Source organism: Engystomops pustulosus, chromosome 1, assembly GCF_040894005.1.
Source record: "Engystomops pustulosus chromosome 1, aEngPut4.maternal, whole genome shotgun sequence".
Taxonomy (NCBI): Eukaryota; Metazoa; Chordata; class Amphibia; order Anura; family Leptodactylidae; genus Engystomops; species Engystomops pustulosus.
The window spans coordinates 255840837-255864607 of NC_092411.1; the positions used below are offsets into that span (position 1 = coordinate 255840837).

General features: G+C 38.4%; 1 protein-coding gene across 1 annotated transcript; it reads right to left on the minus strand.

Moving 5' to 3' along the window:
• Window positions 1-1675: 1675 nt before the first annotated feature.
• Window positions 1676-22466, minus strand: CHRNA9 (cholinergic receptor nicotinic alpha 9 subunit). Its single transcript, XM_072132395.1, has 6 exons — window positions 22370-22466; window positions 20461-20736; window positions 3526-3671; window positions 3075-3229; window positions 2399-2931; window positions 1676-2265 (listed from the first exon to the last, which is right to left on the minus strand). Exons 3-6 carry the CDS (start codon window positions 3637-3639, stop codon window positions 1694-1696), a joined length of 1374 nt encoding a protein of 457 aa, XP_071988496.1. The 5' UTR covers window positions 3640-3671; window positions 20461-20736; window positions 22370-22466; the 3' UTR covers window positions 1676-1693.
• Between the last annotated feature and the right edge of the window lie 1305 nt (window positions 22467-23771).

Genomic DNA, 23771 nt, shown 5'->3' on the forward strand with positions numbered 1-23771 from the left:
TCCCTGGTTCAAAAATTGCATACCAAAATAAATGACAATGTTGTACAACTCCTGTATTGGGTTCACATGAAACTGAAGGATAAGACTATATTCACATGACCAAGAGTAACAATGTCAATTAATTGACATGGATGGAACATTTTTGAGCACAGAAACTTTCTATCTTTGCCACTTTTATAGAAAGTGAATGATAGAGAGGGAGAACTTCTTAGCAATTTCTGACACTCCCATAGTATTGAATGAAGTGGCAGGATGCATGCTGGACCTCACTCAGTGAGCACGGGTCCCTTATTCTAGCCAAATTAAATAATAACACAGCAGATCCCCTCCCACCCTAAATAATTGTTCCAGTATTCAAACAGTACAAGTACATTGAAGAAATCTTACAATCCAGTGCACCAGAGTGCTCCTAATACAAATGCATTTTCCACAGTTCTGCTGCTACTAACCACAAAGACAAAGGTATAACTAAACAGAACTTCTGGGCTGGTACCGAGCACTGTCTGAAGCCCTGGAGATTTGTATCATCACTACTGACAGTTTCCTTTATGCAGTAATATTAGGATCATCCAATGGGCAAGTGTTACAGTGTTTTGAAATAAAGGATTCACGGAAAGGACTTTTTGTATATGGGATAGGACATCCCACCTCTAAAGTTAGACTTAGCTGATATGTACTATTACAAGGACTAACTGAGGACTTCTTGCAGGTCACGTCTGCAGCCTCCATGTACAATCACACAATGCTATTTTAAGGTAGTGATACAACATGTAGTCCGAGACAAACCAGTCCACATCCTCTTTCTTGACCTCATTAGTATCAGAAGCCTACTACAGAGGCAAGACATGTTAGAGCTGTAACTGTAGCTCCAAATATCAAAGACAAATGGAGCCTCATGGAAACAAAAGGGTTCATAATAAATATAGATATCAGAGCAAGAGCCTGAAAAAACGTAATGCGCTCACCTGGAGGAGTTGTGTCAGATTGACACAACTCTACTTATCGTTATCGGGTTCCATGTGCTTGAGGATATGGGATGGGATCATGGAGTAGTAGGATCGTCCTGATTGAGATACATAATTTAGTTGATCAAATTTTCTGGCGTACATGTGGCTTTTGCATATTTTTCTTTTTGGTTCTGATCCACCGCATAATGCCGTTTTATTGTTGTAGGGTGAGTGGAATAAACCACCATCATACACCTCTGTCAGTGTGATTGGACATAAATCTAACACACCTGATCCTTCTTTTCTCCGGATTTGAAGGCCTTCATACACATTGCATTGTCTTCAGATCTGGGGAATGTTTAACCAGACTTTGCCAGTGTATGAGGTGATCTTTGATCGTCTGTTCGGCCAGGTTTTGGACAATGGGTAAGCCCCCCCCCCCTACCATGATTCATGTATAAAAAGTGCAGTACAGTTCAAGGATAAGACTTTTTGTTAAAATCAAAGTCAGGTAATGTCTATAAGTTATGTCCTTGTGCTTTCAGTGCCCTTTGTTGGAAGTACATTGAGCAATCATTGATTTAATAGACAAAGAACAAATAGAACAAAATCCTTTAAATGAAGGGGTTGGAAGTTCGCTAAAGTAAAATCTAAAATCCTACAAAATTTAGGCTGGAACACATAAAAAATTCATACATTGTATTAGCGTTGTATTTTAATGGGGTCTGTACTTTAAGGATATAGAGTTACACTGCCTTTGCTATAATTAAGATGCTCATAAAGAAGACCATGCTAAAAAAGACCCACATGAAGAACCGATCCATTACCTTGGCCACCTTCTTCCACTCAATTCCCATGGCACTGATTGATTTCTGTTCCCGGTACCAGTTAGTTATGTATTCAATGTTACTTGATAAGGTTTTGTAGTGTATGCAGTGGTTACAGTATTGTTGATCTAAGCCGGCCTTGTTTCCATCAGCGTGACCGTTGAGTTTAGCATTGATGTCAATGTCACATACAAAGTCCGTCCTTATAGAAAGTGGGCGCCTTAATGTGTCGTAGACAACAGGTTCTCTCTCATAATCATCATAGGAATGAACACTGTCCTGGGAAATAGTATCGCAGTCATTGCGTGAGGTGGTACAGTTCTCACCAACGTCATATACAAAAAATATTTTAGACATGTAGTCGAGTATGATGACCCTGGCCCAATGAGGGATGGGCTTTGCTTCTGCTCCACAAAGATGTATATTCATGATGATGATGGTTAGAGCTGTGGACGCTGTGATCATGGTCATGGTAGCGATATAGTATTTACCTAAAATATGGATGAAGACATTATGTCAAAATTCCTTATTTACACCACATGCATACTAAAAGAGAGAAACATCCGATCAGAGCTGCCTTTTACGTGTGGTGTGACTTACTCATGGATGATATTTAGGACTTACCTATTAATGGCACACTTTCAGAGGGGGGCATGCTTTCGGCTACCATTAGCTGAAAGACAGTAAGAGCCAACAACACGGTAACTCCCAAGGAAACTTTTTCCCCTGAATCTGCAGGAAGATAGAAACCAAGCGGAGCCAGGAAAGAGATCATAACACAGGGGATTAACAAGTTAAAAATATAGAAGGAAGATCTCCTCTTTAGGATCAAAGTAAAGGTGACGTCAGGGTAAGGCTCTGAGCAGCAGCCATAGGTGATGACGTTCTTCACTGCTGGCATACCCTGCATTTCCCATTCCACATTTTCCACAAAGTCGGAGAGGTCCCCAGTGTCCATAGCATTAATGATGTCCACCTGATTACCATTGTAGGTCCATGAGCCAAAGGTCAGGTTACATTGTTGGTTGTCAAATGGGAAGTAGGAGACATCCACTACACAAGAGCTTTTGGTTATAGCTGGAGAATCCCAAGTAATTTTTCCATCGTAACGGAGGACAACATTCGTGTTCACCGGCTCAGAAAATTCATCATCTGCCCTGTCAAATAAAAAAGAGAAATAAATTCATGTGCCTATATTTTTCAATTTTACTTGAATAATCATGGAAGTTGGATTCTCCTGCTTTTTTATTAGGTTCCTGATAATATCCCAGAAAATAAATCCATAATATTGTCCACTTACTTGTTATACAGGACTATATCTGGTCTCCATACCATGTTGCTTGGAATACGGATTGAATCTAGACCATCATACTCATCCTTGTCCCACGTCAGGTAAGCATCATACCAGCTCTGCCTGATCCATATGTAAGCTGTTAATATCTGGTTTCTTTCATCCTGGAAATAAATCAGTAAGAAGGGACCATAAGAAATTATTCGGGAATATATTGGTGCTATGTAATCAAGAGCGATAATTAATGGAACCAAAAAAAAACCAAAATAGTAGAACATACTTCTTACTGGAGTGGACTCAGTAGGACTGATCACCCTAGTGTTCTCCATACTCCATAATCCATGACCTACAGGGTATTACTGATATACACATATAATCAATGGACCAATGCAAAATCGCACAATGATCCAGCAGACATACCATACCAGAGGATATCAACAATAATTGGCAAAATTCTCACCACATCTTTGATCTGAGACAATGTTATCTGTAGAGTAACATTTAGTGCTCTGTCTGTGTCCTCCACCGGTCTCAGGGCGTTAGAATATTCTTCAAATAAGTCTCGAAATAACATCTGGGCATATTTTCCTTTTGCTGATTCTACACCTTCAAATACATGGAAAGAAAATAATAAATATAAAATTTAATATAATAGTGTTATGTGCATTATTTAGATAACCAAGTTACCTGTGCCAAGGCATAAGCATGAAATAATATAACCATAAATTATAGTAATTGATTAACCATGGCAAAATCATTTGAAGAACTGCATTCAAATAGCCCATACACCAGTCCAAAAACAAAGAAATGAAATATAATTGCGTATATATCCATACAAATCACTGGGGGTCATTACTCTTAAAGGGGTATTCCCATTTCTGCAAATAATTGATATTGTTTGTGTATTGAAAAGTTATACAATTTTCCAATACACTTTCTGTACCAAGTCCTCACGGTTTTCTAGATCTCTGCTTGCTGTCTTTCTATAAAAAGCCTCTATGTTTACTTCCAGTGACAGAAATCTGACCATGGTTACACAGGTGCACGGCTCGTTAGTGTCACAGAGAGAAATCAGAGCTGTGTGATATAACGAGCCATGCACCTGTGTGATCATGGTCAAATATATGGCATTTTTGCAGCTCATTCTTTAAAATGAGCCACTGGCTCATTGCAACAAATCTGCAAATCGTTTGACCCGAGGCTACCATGACAACCGATCGCCGCCCCCCGATGATGTTCAGGGGCGCGGCGATCCGAATAAAGATGGCAGAGCCCGCGCGGCGCCGTCTTTTAAATGCAACAAGCGGTGGGGGTTTGCTGCAATATGCAACAACCCCCACCCTTGTATGAAGAGGTCTCAGCCCGTGAGCCCTCTTCATACATTCCGTGTACCTCTTCGCCGTAGAGCTACGGGGCAGAGCATTAAGGGGTTAAGACAGGACATTTGTATGTGTCTTTTGTTGATTATTGGACCTGTTTGATTTATCTTAGAGGTTGAGTCTGTGGGACTTTCTTATTATAAAGTCGCACAAAAGGTATATTAAATTATTCAACTCATCTGCAACTCCTTCTAAAGTTTTTCTTACACCTGATCGGGACCGGAGTTTATCTGCAACTTTTTAACCATTATTTGTGCCAAAATTTGCTACTTTTTCACATACTGATATCTGGATTTTAAAGATATATCAGGCACAACACTGAAAACTTCTTGCAAGGCTATGTTTGCTAGGCATGTGGAAAAATGTTGTTACAAATATACAAATGTGCCAAATAAAGTCACAAAGAAAAGTTAAAAATAAATGACCCCCAATTACTTGTTACACATGTATGTGCAAGCCATTTCCAGCTCTTAATTGTCAAAATTTATTTATGTAAGTTTATACCACATTTGTTACATTTGTTATTTATTTTGCTATTTCTGCACAGTAAAAAATACTAGATTTTTCATCGGCTTTCTGTGTGGGTATTTTATTGGAACACTGGTACCAAAGAATTCCATTTACTGAGGGAACCCTTCCCTCTATAACCTCTTAAATGGTGTGGTCAAATAGATCTAAGAATACAAGAGGTTAACAGTCCAAGGTCAGAATTTCGCTGATCCTTGTTCCTCTCTAAGGGCATATAGTGTATAAACAAGTTTAGAACTTATAAACTGGGATGTTTTGCCTCCAGATGCTGCTCAGTGATTCCCATTGGACCTTCCAGCTCTGTGCATTACACTGCACAGAGCTAAACCTCCCTAACATTTCAGGACATAGAGGTCCATCCTTGCACAGATATGAATGGTATCAAATAGGGGTATTCTTTATTTTAAGTTATCCCCTAATGAATAACTATTTAATTAGTGGGAGTTCAACTAATTGAATCCCCACTAACGTATGCCCCTGGCTGTTCCAATATGTTACATTTGGAGATGGCAAATGCTATAGAACCAGCCACTCCACTCATATACAAAGGACCCCTATTCTGATAATGCGACAAATAGGTGTTACATAATTTACAAATATTGTAATAACAATTTAAAGGGGTATTCCGGGAATATGAATGTCTGACACAAAAACCCATGATGATATAAATAAATGAATACAACAATACTCAATGTCATTAGTCACAAAACGGAGCTTAAATAGTTTGATTTTATGATTTGCAAAATGTATGGCCTCTCTAAAGTAGGTGGAGTTATCACTAAGATGGCCGCCACTGGAAACTACAAGTTCCATGATCCTTTAGTTCTCAGTAACTCCTCCTCCCTCTTATGCTCTTCTCACAGAGATGATCTAACAGGTTTTCTTGCTCTGTTACCATAGTAATAATGTGTAACTGCAATCACCAAAACAATGGCCATACTGGATGCATCGCAACCAACTGACTACAGCCAAACTTGGTGGTGATCACATGACCTGCCCAGGCAGGTGCAGGACATGTGATGTGGACATGTGACCGGCGGCCATCTTCTGTCCTGCAACGGACCACGCGGAGGAAATTAACGGACTGATTAAAGGGCCAGTAGCATTTTAATTCTTCATTGCAGTCTATGTCATCAGCATTTTTCTGCTAAGGGGAGCAAAATTTTAAATAACAACTAATTACACATTAGCTTATATTTTGAGTGCCCACTTGTATATGAATTATGCTGATTCCTGGAATACCCCTTTAACCGGTTAAGGACCAGGCCCTTTTCTGTTTTTTCATGTCCATTTTTCACTCCCCACCTTCAAAAATCTATAACTTTTTTATTTTTACATGTAAAGAGCTGTGTGACGGCTTGTTTTCTGCGTAACAAATTGCACTTCATAATGATGGTATTAAATATTCCATGCCATGTACTCGGAAGCGGGAAAAAAATTCCAAATGCAGTGAAAATGGTGAAAAAACGCATTTGCGCCATTTTCTTGTGGGCTTGGATAGTACGTCTTTCACTGAGCGCCCCAAATGACATATCTACTTTATTCTTTGGGTTGGTACAATTAAGGGGATACCAAATTTGTATAGGTTTTATAATGTTTTCATACATTTACAAAAATTAAAACCTCCTGTACAAAAATAATTTTTTTGATTTTGCCAACTTCTGGCGCTAATAACTTTTTTATACTTTGGTGTACGGAGCTGTGGGTGGTGTCATTTTTTGCTAAATTTGATAATATTTTCAATGATATCATTTTTAGGACTGTACGACCTTTTGATCACTTTTTATAGATTTTTTTATATTTTTCAAAATGGCAAAAAAGTGCCATTTTCGACTTTGGGCGCTATTTTCCGTTACAGGGTTAAACACATTGAAAAACCGTTATGATATTTTGATAGATCGGGCATTTTCGGACGCGTCGAAACCTAATGTGTTTATGATTTTTACTGTTTATTTATATTTATGTCATACTCTAGTCTATAACAAAGTGTAACAAGTGATGATCTGTCTATAACAAAGTGTAACAAGTGATGATCGGTCTATAACAAAGTTCAGCAAGTGATGATCTGTCTATAACAAAGTGTAACAAGTGATGATCTGTCTACAACAAAGTGTAACAAGTGATGATCGGTCTATAACAAAGTGTAACAAGTGATGATCTCTCTATAACAAACTGTAACAAGTGATGATCAGTCTATAACAAAGTTCAGCAAGTGATGATCTGTCTATAACAAAGGGTAACAAGTGATGATCTGTCTATAACAAAGTGTAACAAGTGATGATCAGTCTATAACAAAGTTCAGCAAGTGATGATCTGTCTATAACAAAGTGTAACAAGTGATGATCTGTCACCTCTCTGGACATGTTTGTTGCAGTAAATAATTCTATTTTTCATGAAATAAAAATTATACAGTGCTCATAACTGTATTGTGCCTTTCCTTCTATTATCCCTTCTACAAATGTTTTAAAAAGAATTGAAAAAAGGGGTGTGTCCAATGAGATCAGACAACCTCCAATTTAAGATCGATCACATGATCAGATTAAAAAATATCTCTTTTTGGTAAGTATTCCACATACAATAATTCTGTGTGTCTCAGCTCACCTTTCATATCCAGGATCGGGGAGATAAGCCATAATAAGCAACAGAGAATAGCTGCACCAGTCTTCATTCTGAATATACAGGTCTCTGTAGTAGACTGTATCTATTGACTTCTCCACTTGACAATCATTCAAGGCTCGAGCATCTTCTCATAGCGATTCATTCTTCTTACCGTAGTAAGGACAGTCTATCTATAGTACTTCAAATGTACAAGCAATACATCCAGTGTACTGTGACCAGGAGTAACTGATACCGAAGGGATCAAGCAACTTACAAATGTGATCTAACAGTGTCACGGCTCAGTGACATCTAGTCCACCATCAGCCGGTGTGTTCTCATGTGTCAACCGGTTCAATGAGACGGTGTACCGCAGCTAAGACAACATGGATATTTTTTAATTGCTAATAAAGAATGTGTTACACCGAATGAAGGTTTTCATGCAATACTTAACTTATCCCACTGTTCCAACAACTGCTACTAATAATAGACATCACACAGGCCATCAGATAAGATCATGTTATTAGTCCTAAATGATAGGTACCCCTATCCTGTGATAGCTGCCCCTGATCTAATCACTGTACAATTTTCAAATCTTTCTACCTGTTCAAAAGATACAGTACTAATGAATTAACTCTTACTAGACTTGGGGGTGTTTCTGTATAATACAGGTTAGTATGAATTAGTTCACATATAAACTTCCATATATTTAAAGGGGTTGGACACTTTACTTTATGCTTTTTTGTAATTTTTGGGGTCAGAATATTTACCAACATACCGAATATACTTGAGTATAAGCCGACCTGAAAAAAGCCAGAGGCACCAAATTTTAGCTAAAAAGAATGGGAAAAATTTACTTGAGGGCAAGTCTAGAATGTGAAATGCATTGGTCATAGCCTCCCCTTGCAATGAAATGACCGTCAGCCTCCCCCCACCAATGAAATGCCCTGCAGAAGCCTGGGATCAAATACTTATTCCTCCTACTGTAGGTTAATCCAGCACCTACCACCAGTATGTTGGGTAGCCCAGCAAATGCCCCCAGTATACAGATGTAACAGCACAAATTAACAAATGAATACTCACCTACCCGCACTCCCTGTAGCTTCCTTGTTTTCCAGGTGGTAGAGACAGGTCCATGTGCTCTGCCCATGTGCACACTGTGATGTCATCAGGTGGGGACACCACCCTGTCATAGTGTGTGTGCAGGCAGAGTGCATTCTCTACATCTAATATACTTTTTACATCCTCAAGATTAGGTTTTTACCTTGCCTGCTGTATACATTAGTAATGCATGACCTGTTTACACTTTCTTGTGAATTGGTCTCAAGAAACTGTTCATACTTCCAAGTCAGACAAGTAAACACAAATTAACCTTTACATTTGGATCACTCATGAAATTGCACCAAATAGTAATACAAAGTAAGAAGAAAGTGAACATTTGCTTTTGCAGTTCTGTACATCAGCTCCATCCTACATGCAGGATATATATACTTGGTGACTAATGTAGAAAATTAGTGCTCGTCAAGGACACATAAATAGATTGAGTAGGAGTGTGTAGACCTGCAGTTGTCAGTATAAGACACTTATGGGAGTTCTTTGGTAGGTAAAACACCTTTAGCTTTTTCACAGTTCATGGAAAATGTTTGTTATGAAAAGGTCAATCGGACAAATGTAAACTTCTTCACTAAGGGTTAAAAGCAGTCGTTCAGCTTTCCTTTCACACATATAAAACTTTCTTTAAATCTTTTATCAAAGAGGATGAAGAATCACTTCAATGAACATATGAGGATGTAATTCACGGAATTCCCAGACTGCCAGAGTTTCTCACAATCTACAAGGGCCAAAATAGTTGGAGCAAAGAAAATAAGGACACTGCCGATTTTGCACGTTTTCCCACCTACAAAGAATGGAGGCATCTTTCATTTTTATGCTTTCAGTGAGCTGACAGCTCACTTAACTCTGCCCCTAATTGACTCACCACGCTGATAAAATTGGTTTAAGAGTGGAGTGGGGTACTGGCAGGACTGAGACTGCCTATTATATATTTAATAGGGAGCAATCCAAAAGCCAGATGAGCCGGCTCACTAAGAAGAGACGGATGTCCTGAACATTTTTCCTGTAGTTTGCACATACTGCAGCAGGGATTTTGGCCAAGTCCTCCATACAGATCTTCTGCAGATCTTTCAGGTATTGTGGGTCAACATTAAGTTACAGCTCCCTCGCAAGGTTTTCCATTAGGCTCATGTCCAGAGACTGGCTAGACCACTTGAAATGCTCCTCACGGAGCTGCTCCTTAGTTGCCCTGGCTGTGTGTTTCAGGTTATTGTCCAGCTGGAAGAGCCAGCCACCACCCATCTTCAATGCTCTTAATGAAGGCAGGAGGTAGTTGACCAAAATCTTGTCATTTATGACCCAATCCATCCTCCGTTCAATATGGTGTAGTTGTCCAATCACCTTTTCAGAAAACTGCCCCCAAACTTATGATGTTTCAATGGTTGGGAAGGTCTTCTTGGGGTTGTACTTATCCTTCTTCCTCCTCCAAGCACTCTGAGTGCCTCTTCTTTAACATAAAGATCAAGTTCATTGTTGAACTTCAAACAGACCTGGACATTTGCTGGCGTAGGCGGGGGGACCTTGCATTTCATGATGGATTTTAATCCATGATGGTATAGTGTGTTACAGTAATATTTGAGACTTTGACCCCAGCTCACTTCAGGTCATTGATCAGGTTCTTCTGTGTAAATTTGGGCTGGCCTTTCTCAGAATCATCCTTACAAGCCAATCAGTGACTAATGTAAGTAAATGGACCTGCATTGGCTCGTACATGAAAATAATGGAACCGCATCAGAACCAAAGTCCAGCAGGAACACTCCAGTCACAGCTAATTCATTGAATACATGGTGCAAGGCCTGATGGGAGGAGCAGGAGCCATTTTCATTGTATTCCAACCTAGAGTCCTGCTTCTCCCTTCAGGCCCTGCACAAGGTATAATGCTATGAATCAGCTATGGAGTTTAATATTTCTGTGACTAGCAGTTGTTGTTACTACTCATGATGGAAGTGACTCTATTAACTTATGTTTGTGAAGAACTTGTTGAGCAATATAGAGAATAGCCAAACACAATAGATATGGTAACTTTATAGGTTGTAGCTTTTTTCTGGACAAGACTTTGTAACTATGAACATAAAATCAGGACAGTTTTAGAGATGGGACATATTTGGAACCTAATACTTGCCCACAGCTAAATTGCTTTGATGTTCCCGGAAACAGAAGAACCACTCCCAAAAACCACAATGATCTAAAACAAATACACTGACAGCATAGTTGGCAAATAATGGGGTTCTAGAAAGCACAAAACAAATAACAAATATTTACACAAAGATTTAGACGAAGATTTCAAAACTTGCAAAATAACTATAGATGACTTGGAAAGGAGGTGAGCTTACCATGAGGTTACCATGCAAATCCAAACTATTCTGTGACCACATTTGTCACAAATACGGCTAATGGCAGGTTCCCATAAAGACCAATTAACTAGCTGACACCCTTCTTTTAGCTAAAATTGTTTCCCTCAGTTCCCCATATAATCATCTTTATAATTTTGTCTGGTATTCAGAGATATCTATAGTGTGTCAAGGGTAATGTGAATCCAGCAACATAACTTTCTTGGCATGCAGCAGTAATGTCATGTGACCAGGATGACATCATCTCAGGTCCTTTATCCTTCTACATTAGAAAACTGTACCCTAGGAATATATCTGATCAGCAGAATACTTGCATGGGCTTATACTCCTCTCCATGCCTCCTTGAGGGCTGCTGTGATTTCATGTGATCATATTTATGCATGATGTACTGTTTGCTAATGTTAGGAGGCTTAATAACCTGAGATGATCACCCTGGTCACCCTGGCCACATGACATTACTGCTGCATACTGAGAAAGCATGGAGATGAGTTGCTGGATTCCTACCAAGGAGGCCACCCCTCCACCCCTCGAGTATCTATAGATATCCCTGGATACCAGGTAAAATTATTAAAATGATTTATGGGGATCTTTTCAGTAAAACATAACAATATGCAAAAGGGAACAGTAGGGCGGCAAAGGGCTGAATACTTTAAGATACATTTTTGTTTTACTGGAGAGGTGTTTTTTTTTCTTTGCACTTCAATATTTTGGCTATGTGCAGTATTATGTAGTAGGTATTGTATGGTATGGGTTTAATGTTTCTGTATGACATTATTATCTGAGGGAAACCCCTGCAATGTTTTTCTCACCTACCTACATACACCTTTGGTCTGACTCACTAAAATGCCTATAACTATATATGGTTACTATTCAGAGTTGCTGGAAATGCTGACAACTGATATTTACTGACAATGTGTAAAGGCTGCCATATTGTTTTTCATCAAGATGCAGATTTTTCAACTTGAAAAAAAGATAATCTCTAATGATTTTCTAAAATATTTTCTTACTTTATGGTAATATATTATATAATAAAAACCAAATATGCTAGTTCCCCAAGATTCTGTTCAGGAAAATTAAATCAGTGCTATTTCAGTTCATTTGTTGTTTTATATAATTCACTACTTGATATTTATACTTATAGGGATTTTCCCACGAAGCAAAGTTAAGCCCTAGCCATGGGATAGGGCCTAACTTGCTGATCAGTGGGGTCTCAGTGCTGATCTCGAGAACGAGGGATCTGACCAACCCCTTGTCACTCCAGACGGGCGTGCATGACCGTTAATCCATTAATCCATTTGGAGCTGACGGAAATTGTCGAGATCCTCACTGATCAGAAAGTTAAATTGCCTTCATGGGAAACCCTTTTAAGGGGAGTTTCAAGTTGGCATTTTTTTCAGTGATTTTTCACCCATTTTGGCTTCTGGATACACACAAGTTGGTTCTCTCTGCCTGGCTTCAGTGATTTTTCACTTATGCCTTACCGACCCATTCTTTTCAATGGGCTTTTTCACACTTTAGTTTTTTTCACTGATCAGTGGTCAGTTTAGAACCTGTTCTTTTTGTGTTAATTGACAACAGTGGGTCAGTGGAAAAAACTGTAGTGTGAAAAAGTCCATAGTACAGAATGGATCAGTAATGTATCAGTGAAAAATCACTGAATGCAGGAAGAGAAAACCAATCTGTACGTGTCCATAAGCCAAAATGGTTTCCGTGAAAAATCACTGATGTGAAAAAAAAAATGTGAAACCACCCTAAAATTTATATAATAATTGTTCTGGTTGTTACCTACAATTTGTAAATATCCACTAGACCCCCGGTTACTTGCTCAGAGAATGATTCTATGGGTTTCCTGTTTGAGGAGATACATGAGAAAGATGCACAAACAACTCTGCAGATGTGAAGAAATGTCATAAATACTATAATACGATGAACAAAAGAAATTCTTTAACTATGTAAATTTCTCCATCTGTGATCGAAACCTTCAGAATGTAATAGTTTTATACTTCTATTGTATTTCTTGCACAATTAAACTATAGAACACAACATGTAAATAATCTATATATAGTTATGAAGATGTGTTTTGACTTTACCTGTTAGGCAGCAACCCCCAAACAATTTTAATTTTGCCTAATAGTCAGTGGTCATATTCAGTATAAAAAAGGGCATTTAAATTGTAAACTTGGAGACATAAAATAAAAAAATTGCACACTTTTATATTGTACAGTACAGACAAACAAGTATAGGATGCTATAACATCCAAATTGGCACTGAAAACAATTTATACAATATTAAAACTGCAATCGGTTCTGACACTGATCGTGGGTGTTAACTAGTGATGAGCAGACCCACCACAGTCACTGATCGTGAGTGCTACCGATGGGTGTTCAAGTCTGGGTGTCCAAACTGAACCTATGTTCAAGCTTCAGCTTAAAGGGCACCTACCACCCCGATTCTACCTATAAAGGTAGAAGGGGTGGTAGGTGGATGGATGGGACGTGAGGATAGCCCTTTTTTGGGCTAATCCTCAAGTCCCGGGTGTCTTTTAGAAAACTTTATTGTAGCTATATGCTAATTTTTTATGCGGCTACTGGGGCGTGGAGTAGCCGGACATGAGGCTACTAGTCGTGGCTACTCCACGCCCCAGTAGCCACGTTACTCCGCCTACCAGATAATCTTCGGCGCGCAGCTCCTGGTAGCTGCGCGCCCTCGTCTGAGTCCCCCGTCTACTGCGCATGCGCAGTAGTTCCGGCCCCGGAGCCACGGCCGCGCAGCCGAAGGCCTGCGTTCTGCGTTCTACCAGGAGCTGCGCGCCGAAGATTATCTGGTAGGCGGAGTAACGTGGCTACTGGGGCGTCCCATCCATCCACCTACCACCCCTTCTACCTTTATAGGTAGAATCGGGGTGGTAGGTTCCCTTTAATACAGCAAACCCAAACCTAAACGTCAGCTTTTACTTTATATCATTGACCTCTGTTCCTTCTTTATGATTCCAGACTACCCTAAAGAGTTGACTTTCCTGACAACAAAATAATCAGAGATAATCCAATCAGTGCTGGCACTTTGTATGGACACGCCACCACCTCCATCTAAACTCCACCCAGGTGTCAAGAAAAATAACAGGAGAAGCACAATGGGAAGTATGCTTCAAAATATAATCTCTATAGAAATTTTGACCAAACTTTTAATTTTGTGTGAAACCTTGTGTATTTATATGATTTCTGAGTTATTCAATGATGAATTGGTGGAATGTAATATTACATGAACTAGCTCATTTGAAAGCGATAGTAAAAAAAATTAAAAATGATTTTACTATTTGTGCCCTTTGTTTTATTTTACACTTTTATTCCTATTTTCTCTTCCTATTACACTCTGCTCACTTCTTTTATTGTAACAGATTTGCCTTCATATGGAATATTTGAACTACCAATTAATTTATATATTACAACGTTTATAGTATGAAGTGTGAGAAATAACTACCTGCCATTTGCCATTTTTAGCATAGACGCAAACATAACATCCTAAACAATGCTATGTGTATAGACCAGTGATGGGCAACCTTTTGAGCTTGGTGTGTCAAAATTCGCCAAAAAACCGAGCATAACTCGGGTGGTGTGTCACCTTGACAAAAAAAAACATAATTTTGTGATATTTATAGTTTTAAATAACAAATATGTATAATTATTTAACTTCTAGGGTACTTTAATCCTAGGTTGTGTGATTGATCCTACCATGTACTGCCATACTACAGTATACTACAGTCTGGCAGTATATGGGGATTTTCCACATCATCTATTCATTACAATGTGCTGGGCAATCTCTCAGCCTCCCGGCTACTGCACCTGGCCGTGTAGGAGCCGAGGATGAAACTTAACTCTCCGGCGGCCGCGTGTCACTGAAAATGGCTATGCGTGTCAGCACTGACACGCGTGTCATAGGTTGGCCATCACTGGTATAGACAGTAAGAAGCTAGGGGCAGAGGACATTTTTACACTATTACTGTTATCACTATGCTCCAACTACTCAGAAATCTCAAACAGCTTTATATTATATTAGTATAGTTTTATACTGTATTTAATATAACTGACATTTTTATCACATTTTAGATTTTACATTATTACATTGATAATAATTATAATTGGCAGTAGGGATTACTGCGTTATCTAGGTCCAGAAATAATAAAAGAATTAAAAAAAATCCACTGCTATTGGTCCTTCAAGTTTCAGCTTACATGTATATGGTATATGGATTGAGTGAGCAATGATTAGATGCCAAAGTCATAATAATAATAATTCCCTTATTTATATAGCGCACACAGATTACGCAGCACTGTTTTGCCAAATCAGTCCCTGTCCCCAATGGGGCTCACAATCTAATCAACCTACCAGTACATTTTTTGGAGTGTGGGAGGAAAGTCATATAGGAATGTATCTCACAATCCACAGCGAATGGACAGTTGAATCCTTTTATCTTCTCAATTTTCTTTTTTGTAGACAATAAAATTACCAAATATTTAGTCAAAGAAAGAAGCAAGACAAAATTAAAAATTTAAACTAAGTTGTATGTTATTATATCTAACTTGTATGTACCAATATCATATCTAAAACAATCTCATCCCCCATACAGTAAAACAAGGCATAAAAAAGTATATACATATTTCTCCAGATAATTGACATGCATTTACAAACAAGGTCATGTGTATATATATATATATATATATATATATATATATATATATATATATATATAAAGAGAGAGAGAGAGAGAGAGAGAGAGAGAGAGAGAAAGATTAAGAGGGTCTCAGCATGGTTCACCTGGTTTGTAAATGTATATATATATGTATATATATATATATATATATATATATATATATATATATATATATATAGTGCCACAATATACTGTACCGTTGCACTTTACAAATTATGGGGGACAGTTACAATTAAATAAGACAGTGCAGAGTAAAACATATGGACTAATCAGAGTGAAGCTACTGTATGACATTAATGTGCCGTACAGAGATATATGCAAATATATCTCTGTATATGGAAAGGGACTGTTTAAGAATTTGATAAAAATAGATAATATTCATAACCTGTGGCTGTGAAAATCAACAAACGTTCTGATATTTTATCACCAGATCTCGGTCTGAACATTATATTGAAATAAATCCCCCCTGTAAGTTTTTAAGTTTTACGGAAATGTTTGATGATCTGGTAACCTGCAGAACTTACCTAAGTCTGGATGGTACACGACCTATTGAGGATACCCAGTAGTCTACTATCTGAATCTCATGGATTTATCTCTATGTCTAACCTTCATAACAACAATATATTATAAAATATAATAGACTACTGGGTAGCAAAACTAATGTAATACTAATAGTATAATTCTGCCGAAACAGAGCAATATTTTAGCTTTCATGGAGAAATATTTTTCCCTAGCCACAAGCATATATTGTGGCTGTAGAGTATGACTGAGCTTGTCTCCATGTTCTTCAACGTGTGTAGCATCTTAAGATGTGAGGGAGATAAGAGTAGATTAGTACTTGTGACAGAGCATCTCAGCGCTTTTCTGGCAGGTGCTTCCTGTCAACCAAGAAAAACATAAATGTGGTTGAAGTAGAAACGCGTTGAGCTCGATATAGGCAGAAGTTTACTCTTCAGCAATACAAAGGTGCACTGCATGTGATTGGGACATAGAGGTTTATAGAAGACTGATAAAAAATAGAAGAAAAGCTCAAAATCTCATTTGTGTACTAAAAAAAATTAACAATTTGGGACACTCCCAACAACTGTAGTGTACATTAAATCAGAAGATACACAATGTACCTGTAATACATGTGCTATCACCTTAAATTACATCTATAACCAGATTACTGGTGGTAGAGTGTCCTAATTAGGCTGCTCGTTCCGTCTAGGGCAGTGGTGGCGAACCTATGGCACTGGTGCCAGAGATGGCACTCGGAGACCTCTCTGTGGGCACACGGGCTGTCTCCCAGGCACAGAGTTTGCCTGACATGGCATCTTCCTGCAGTCTCAGGCAGTCCAAGTAGTGCCCTGCTATTTTAAGGTGATCCATCCAAGATTCTGGTAGCAATAAGTTTGTTACTGCCTAAATTGCCGTGTTGGCACTTTGGGAAAAGCTTGTGTGTTTTGTGTCTCATTTTGGGCACTCGATCTCTAAAAGGTTTGCCATCACTGGTCTAGGGGATGGCAGGGACTGTTTTTAACATGTTTTTCTTTATTAATAAACTTTGTAAAACAGCCGGAACGAGCAGTCTAATTAGGAAATTTTATAACCGGTAATCTTCTTATGAGATATCAGAGTCCCGGTCTGGAAAGTGATTGGACTGGCCCCCTGACTTCTAGACAAACCAAACTTACAAGGGAGGAATGTATGTGCCGGAGGCATCTGTCCTTCGCAGCTAGCTTTATTGTCTGTAGCCTATAACAAAGTCTAGAGTAGGCAGACTGGTGTGGAGGAAATCAATTAAGAAAGGCAAGAGTGAAATAAGGCAGTGTTCAGACTGCAGGACAGAATGCAAACTAAGTACAAAATGCAAACTAAGTGGCTCTAAATAGGCACAGATGTTACAACCAATCCCAATCATTTTAATTCTCCTATTGGTTTCTTCTTTCTGACACAGTGATGTCTTTCCAACATTGGAACATATCACTGCTGCTATCAAGACCTTTGGCAAAGCATAAATTGGCTGCAGTGGGGGATTCCTGGTATTTAATGCACACATTGCCGCTAAAGTACTGGATGCTATATTTTGCTTATTCATATTATCATACCTTAAGAGTGGGGCTGGCTGTAATATTTATGTTGGCTAAGTTTTTGCCTAGGATTGTTTATAATAGTATAAAGTGCTACAGAATATATTGGCGTTTATATAAATAAAGATTTACATTATCATGATTACTGTCATTTTTATTATTATAACCAATTATGTTTTTTATCCACCTAATTGTTTTAATCTTTTATTGACTTTAATGACTTTGTGTTTAATAAAGTTTAAATATTTATCATAACTTTATTGGTCTGGCATTTTATACCAGTTATAGTTATCAAATTGAGAGTAGCATACTTTCTACTCTAAATAGTTTAGGAAGACAGAGTTCTCATTGAAGTGGATATAAAATGTAGTTGCAGCATACGGCCACTGTGCAGGGGCCAGGTTTTGTCCTCCTACCTATCTGATATTAATGGGCCGTCATGAGCTCAGGCCATCAATAGAAAATGATTAAGAATCCCTTTAAGTAGTTGCTAGTACTATTTCTTAGGAGAACTGTTTAACTTTAATTTGGGCTTATGCACCAATTTTTTTGGAGTAAAAAGCATTAAAAAAAACACTATTTCTGGTGCCTGGGCCAGAGATTTTCTGCCTTTTTGCGCCTTGAATTGAACATAGCAGCTTAACGCCTGAAAGGCAGGGACGCCTTGATCAACCAAGTTTACAATAAACTGTGCCAAGTGTTCTGCAGGATCTGGGAATGGACAAAGACAGTGGACTCTGAGATTAAACTCTAAAGTGCAAAACACAGCGACAATGACAACACAAACGTAAAGGAATAGTCACCAAATATTGTTTACAACTAGGAAGACAATGCACAAAATAACCAGACACATGGATAGCCAGGGATACAGGAAAAATTATCAAAGATACTGTCAGGGTCAGAGGTGGGTGGCCAAGGTGAGGTACAGAATCAACAGGAAAAATCATGGAGTTGTGGACAGGCAGAAAGTCAGCACAGGCGGCATAGGATCAGAGTCAGGGATGTAGCAGAAGGTCAAGACAGGCGGCAAGGAATCAAGGTCAGGAATGTAGCAGAAGGTCACAACGCATAATACACAGAAACGCAACAGGAACGTTTTCTCTAAGGCTATGAGGCACGAAGATCCGGGAAGGGGTCACAGGAAGAGGCTGGCTACTTATCAGGTCAGGCGGCCGACAGCACCAATTAGCAGGCGCTGACCCTTTAAATCTCACAGAGCCGGACCAGAGGAGCCGTTTCTGGAACGCAGACACGTGAGGCTGCAGCTGGCATGGTGGGGCGCACGGAGCCACACAGGTGCGCCCGTGACAGATACCAGAACACAGATAACAGAATAAATACAGCTAGTCAAGTACAAGACTATAGGAGGGAAAGTGCCTCGGTCCAGAAAAACTTATATGAGATGCAGAACCCTGGTGCGGAAAGTGACTATACTCAAAAGTCTATTCCCCACAGGCTTACACTGTTTGTCCCTTATTACTACATTGTTGCTACTCTTAACCCCTCTGTTGTAGGTAAGGTATGACGATATGAGAGCAAAGGAGATCCCAAGAGCAGAAGGGAGAATATACCATTTACTTAGGTGCTAATTCAATATAAACATTTGGGAGGATATGAAGCTTTCAGAACTATTTTCTGGTTAATCTTCCATTGTGACTCACATGTTCTAGACGTTAGTAATTCCCCAAGAGATGAAACCAGAAGAGCAATATCGAAAAAATAGAGAAAACCTGCAAGTTCGTACAGTATCAGAAGAAACTCTTGTGTCAAATAAGCAAATCCTTCACCAAAATGTTTTAATGTTTCACTGCTCATGTACTGTTTTAGTAGTTAGAAGAACTTTTAGGGCTCCATTCATATTTGAGTTGGGGGTTCACTTTACCTCTTAGATTCATGTGTGACGGGCATCTGGTTCCACAATAGAGCCGTCACTTACAGAAAAGGGGAAGAACTTTGGAACAGCTGAACGCAAAGATCTCTTCAAGGCCATTGTAACATCTGTACCCATTTGGGCTTCAGCACCATCCTCTGTCCGTAAAGTACTACTAAGGATGTACTGATGACTGTTATTTTGTTCTTAGGTTACATTCTGTCTGTTCTTAGGTTACATTTCTGTCTGAGCACTCCTTATTTTTCTTCCTATTTGACTTAATTGAATTCCACTACAAGCGGTCCCCTACTTAAGAACACCCGACTTACAGACGACCCCTAATTACAAACGGACCCCTGGATGTTGGTAATTTACTGTACTTTAGACTTTGGCTACTATAAACAGCTGTAACAGTTATCACAGGTGTCTGCATTTAAGCTTTATAATTATTTATGGTTCTTATGACAACCCAACATTTTTAGAATCCAATTGTCACAGAGAACAAAAGAATTTTGTCTGCAGCTATAATTATAAAATATACAGTTCCGACTTACATACAAACTCAACTTGAGAACAAATCTACAGAACCTATCTTGTATGTAACCCGGGGACCACCTTGTATTCCAATCTGTCCGCTCTTGATTTTGCTTTTCATTTCTTACCATTCAGTTAGCTACAGTGGAGGGATAATTCCCCCTCTCACTACTCTTCCTTTGCTTTGTCTATATGTCAAAGAACTTGTCCAATGAACTCTCGTATAAGGTTTGCCCGCCATTTTACCTGTGCTTGCTATTTCTCTTATTTGGAGCTTACTGGCATCTATTATGAAGTCTACATTTTGGACTGTTTTGTTTCCTGACCCTTCATTTGTCAATTTGATTCTGTACTGCGTTGTACTATTGGTTCAGACCTGTATTTGTCAACTCTTAATTTTTTGTATTATCCAAGTCTTTGGGCCAGATTTTCAATTCTTCACTGTGTATCTGTCTTTCTTCAATAAATCGCTTATGTTATCTTAATCAGAATGTGTTCATGTAAGACTACAGCAGCGTCCACCTTAAACAACATGAAATTGCAATAAAGATAAGAACAGACCTTGGTAGCAAAATTCAATAAAAATATATAATAAACAACATGTGTTACAAAAATCACATCAATATCAGACAGTTTTCCCTAAAAGCATTGTCCATGTTTTACAGACCAGAATCTTCCCATAGTTTATGGAAAACCTTAAAGCGAACCTGTCACAGTAATGGGATTTTTAGCTGGCTCCATTAGCCTATGCTATGCTGATTTTAAAATGCCTTTATCATCATTCTGAATTATTTCAGTAGTTTATAAAGGTTTATTTCACATTACCTGGCTCCCTGCCAGCAGCATGTGGTGAGTTCCAAGGAGGGGCACCTGCAGCCTGTGTCTGCCTGTGTCTCCCCATAAATTCTTCCTTTACTCCCCACCATCCCCTGCTCAATGCAGGACGTGGGTAGGGGGGGAGGAAGATGCATAAGAGAGGAGTATATGAGACTGACACAGGCGCACACAGGCTGCAGCTGGGGCGCACAACATGCTGCCGCCAAGGAGCCATGTAATGTGAATTAAACATAAAGGGGGAGATTTATTATAAGTCTCTTAGAGCAGAACTGTTCAAGTTGCCTATAGCAACAAATCAGAGCTCAACTTTCATTCTCCCACAGCCATTTATAAAATTAAAACTGAGCTCTGATTGGTTTCCATGGGCAACTAGAACAGTTTTACCTCAGAAACTTGATGATAAATCTCCCCCATAGGGTCAGATTTATCAGAAGTGAGAGCAGAACTGTTCTAGTTGCCCGTGAAAACCAAAAATATCTCTGAACCCCATTATGCTTACAACAGAATTAGGGCTAAAGCACAGAAACGTGCTGGATCCATGGATAGCAGATCGGTCCACATTTATTAAAGCGTTTCCACCAGTTTACTGTCTGACTTTGTGGGCCATTGTGTAGTGACTGCATTCTATGAAGAACTCTGTCCAATAACAGGACTCCAAGCATGATAATTTTATATGATGCAAGGATTCCCTGCTTCCTGTGGGACAATCATGCTACACTGGCAACATGATTACAGTGCAGTGATGTTATCCAGAGGTTATTTAGTGGTTCATTGCATCATCCATAACTATGACGCTTGGACTTCTGTCCTCAGAACACTGTTAATTCGGTGAAATGCAGCCACTGCATGATCCGGGTTTCATTGACCAAGCATGTTTTTGCTTTAACCCAAAAAATGGTCAGCAAGTGTAACTATAAAAGTAAATGCTTGTATTCAGAGTTTCTAGTAGCTGAATTTAGATCAGAGTCTTCCTGTTTACACAAATGATGCTTTTCTCTATTTCTACATAATATGCAGGCTGAGGCAAGTGAATCTGGTAATACATTATTTATTTTATTATCAAAAGGCCATTTGTGCTTATTTCAACAGTCAGTAGAAATAGTAATTGTATTTGTAGTAGTAGTTGTAGCAGCAGCAGTATTATAAAACAGCCTACAGCTATATCATTAACATCCACTGAGCTGCGCAAACATAATGGATATGTAAAAATTTTCCTTGATTTGGATTCATTTTGTCCACTTTCAGCAAATAATTGATATGATTTGTATAAAGAAAAGTTATACAGTTTTCCAATATATTTTCTGTATCAATTCCTCACCGTTTTCAAGACCTCTGCTTGCTGTCCTTCTATAGAGCTTCTGTGTTTACTCTAAGTGGATCTTACCATGGATCTTACCATGGTGATGTAATGGACATGCATGTGCACAATCCATTATTATCACTGAGAGTAATCAGAACCGTGTGATAATAACAGCTCGTGCACCTGTGTGACATCACATCACCATCGAGACAGATTTCTATCTGCTAAACATGGAAGCTTTCTAAAGAAAGACAGCAAGCAGAGATCTTGGAAACGGCGAGGAATTGATACAGAAAATATATGAAAAATTGTATAACTTTTCCTTACACAAACAATATCAATTATTTGTTGAAAGTGGGTGACCCCTTTAATTTCTTCAGTAGCAAGTTTGTCACCCTTTATTATAACAGAAGCATGATAGGTTTCAAGTTCCCGTCTATGTCATGTAATGTATAATAATTGGATGCTATTACAGAATCCTTCATTTCCATCCATTATTTCTACAGTTTTTTTTTTTAAGATCTAACAGTTTTTATTACTTTTTCATATAGAACAGAAACAGAGAAAAAAAAAACTGTTCAAACAACTTGCAATTCCTCCTGGTTTGTAAAAGGGGACCAATAAAACAAAAGTATAAGAAAAAATTAAAATGAAAACATAAAAAAGAAGCATAACAAATAATAACTAAAATAAGTAGTAGGTTATTTGTCTTATTTTTATAGATACGTAGATATACAGACGGTCCCTTACTTAAGAACACCCGACTTACAGCTGACCCCTAGTTACAAACAGACCTCTGGATGTTGGTAATTTACTGTACTTTAGCCTTAGACTACATTAAAGAGCAATGATAGTTATTAATGGTGTCTGTAATGAAGCTTTATGTTAATCCTGGTTGTTATGACAACCCAACATTTTTAAAATCCAATTGTCACAGAGACCAAAAAAATTTGGCTGAGGCTACAATTATAAAATATACCAGTTCTGACTTACATACAAATTCATCTTAAGAACAAACCTACCGAACCTATCTTGTATGTAACCCGGGGACTGCCTTTATTCTTGAATGTATAACTTTACTTTCAGTTTACCGTATTTCACTTTAGCATCAATGATATATGTAACAGTTTGTAATAAAAACAGATAAAAAGTATTTAATGGAAACCCTGAAACCCTTCAAAAGGAGAGAGGACCATGTGCCATAGTGTCGCTGTATATCATAGATAATAACAGATGGATAGATGGATATATATGGATAGACATATGTTAAGGTTATTACTACATGAACTAGTTCTATGATTCTATGAAAAAACTGCATTGTGTTGTTGCATTATATGGAAAACTGGGATTCTTCTCTTATTCCATTAATGAGGAAAAAGATTTAACAAACAAGCCTTAAGATGTGACTCCAAAAAGCAAA

Bases quoted from the DNA above. Each gene is read 5' to 3' on its own strand.
- CHRNA9 (XM_072132395.1), bottom strand. From the start codon at position 3,639: ATGTTATTTCGAGACTTATTTGAAGAATATTCTAACGCCCTGAGACCG. The intron at 3,230-3,525 runs GTGAGAATTTTG...ATTTATTTCCAG, and splicing joins TGTCTCAGATCAAAGATGTG to GATGAAAGAAACCAGATATT. The intron at 2,266-2,398 runs GTAAGTCCTAAA...TCCATATTTTAG, and splicing joins TGAAAGTGTGCCATTAATAG to GTAAATACTATATCGCTACC.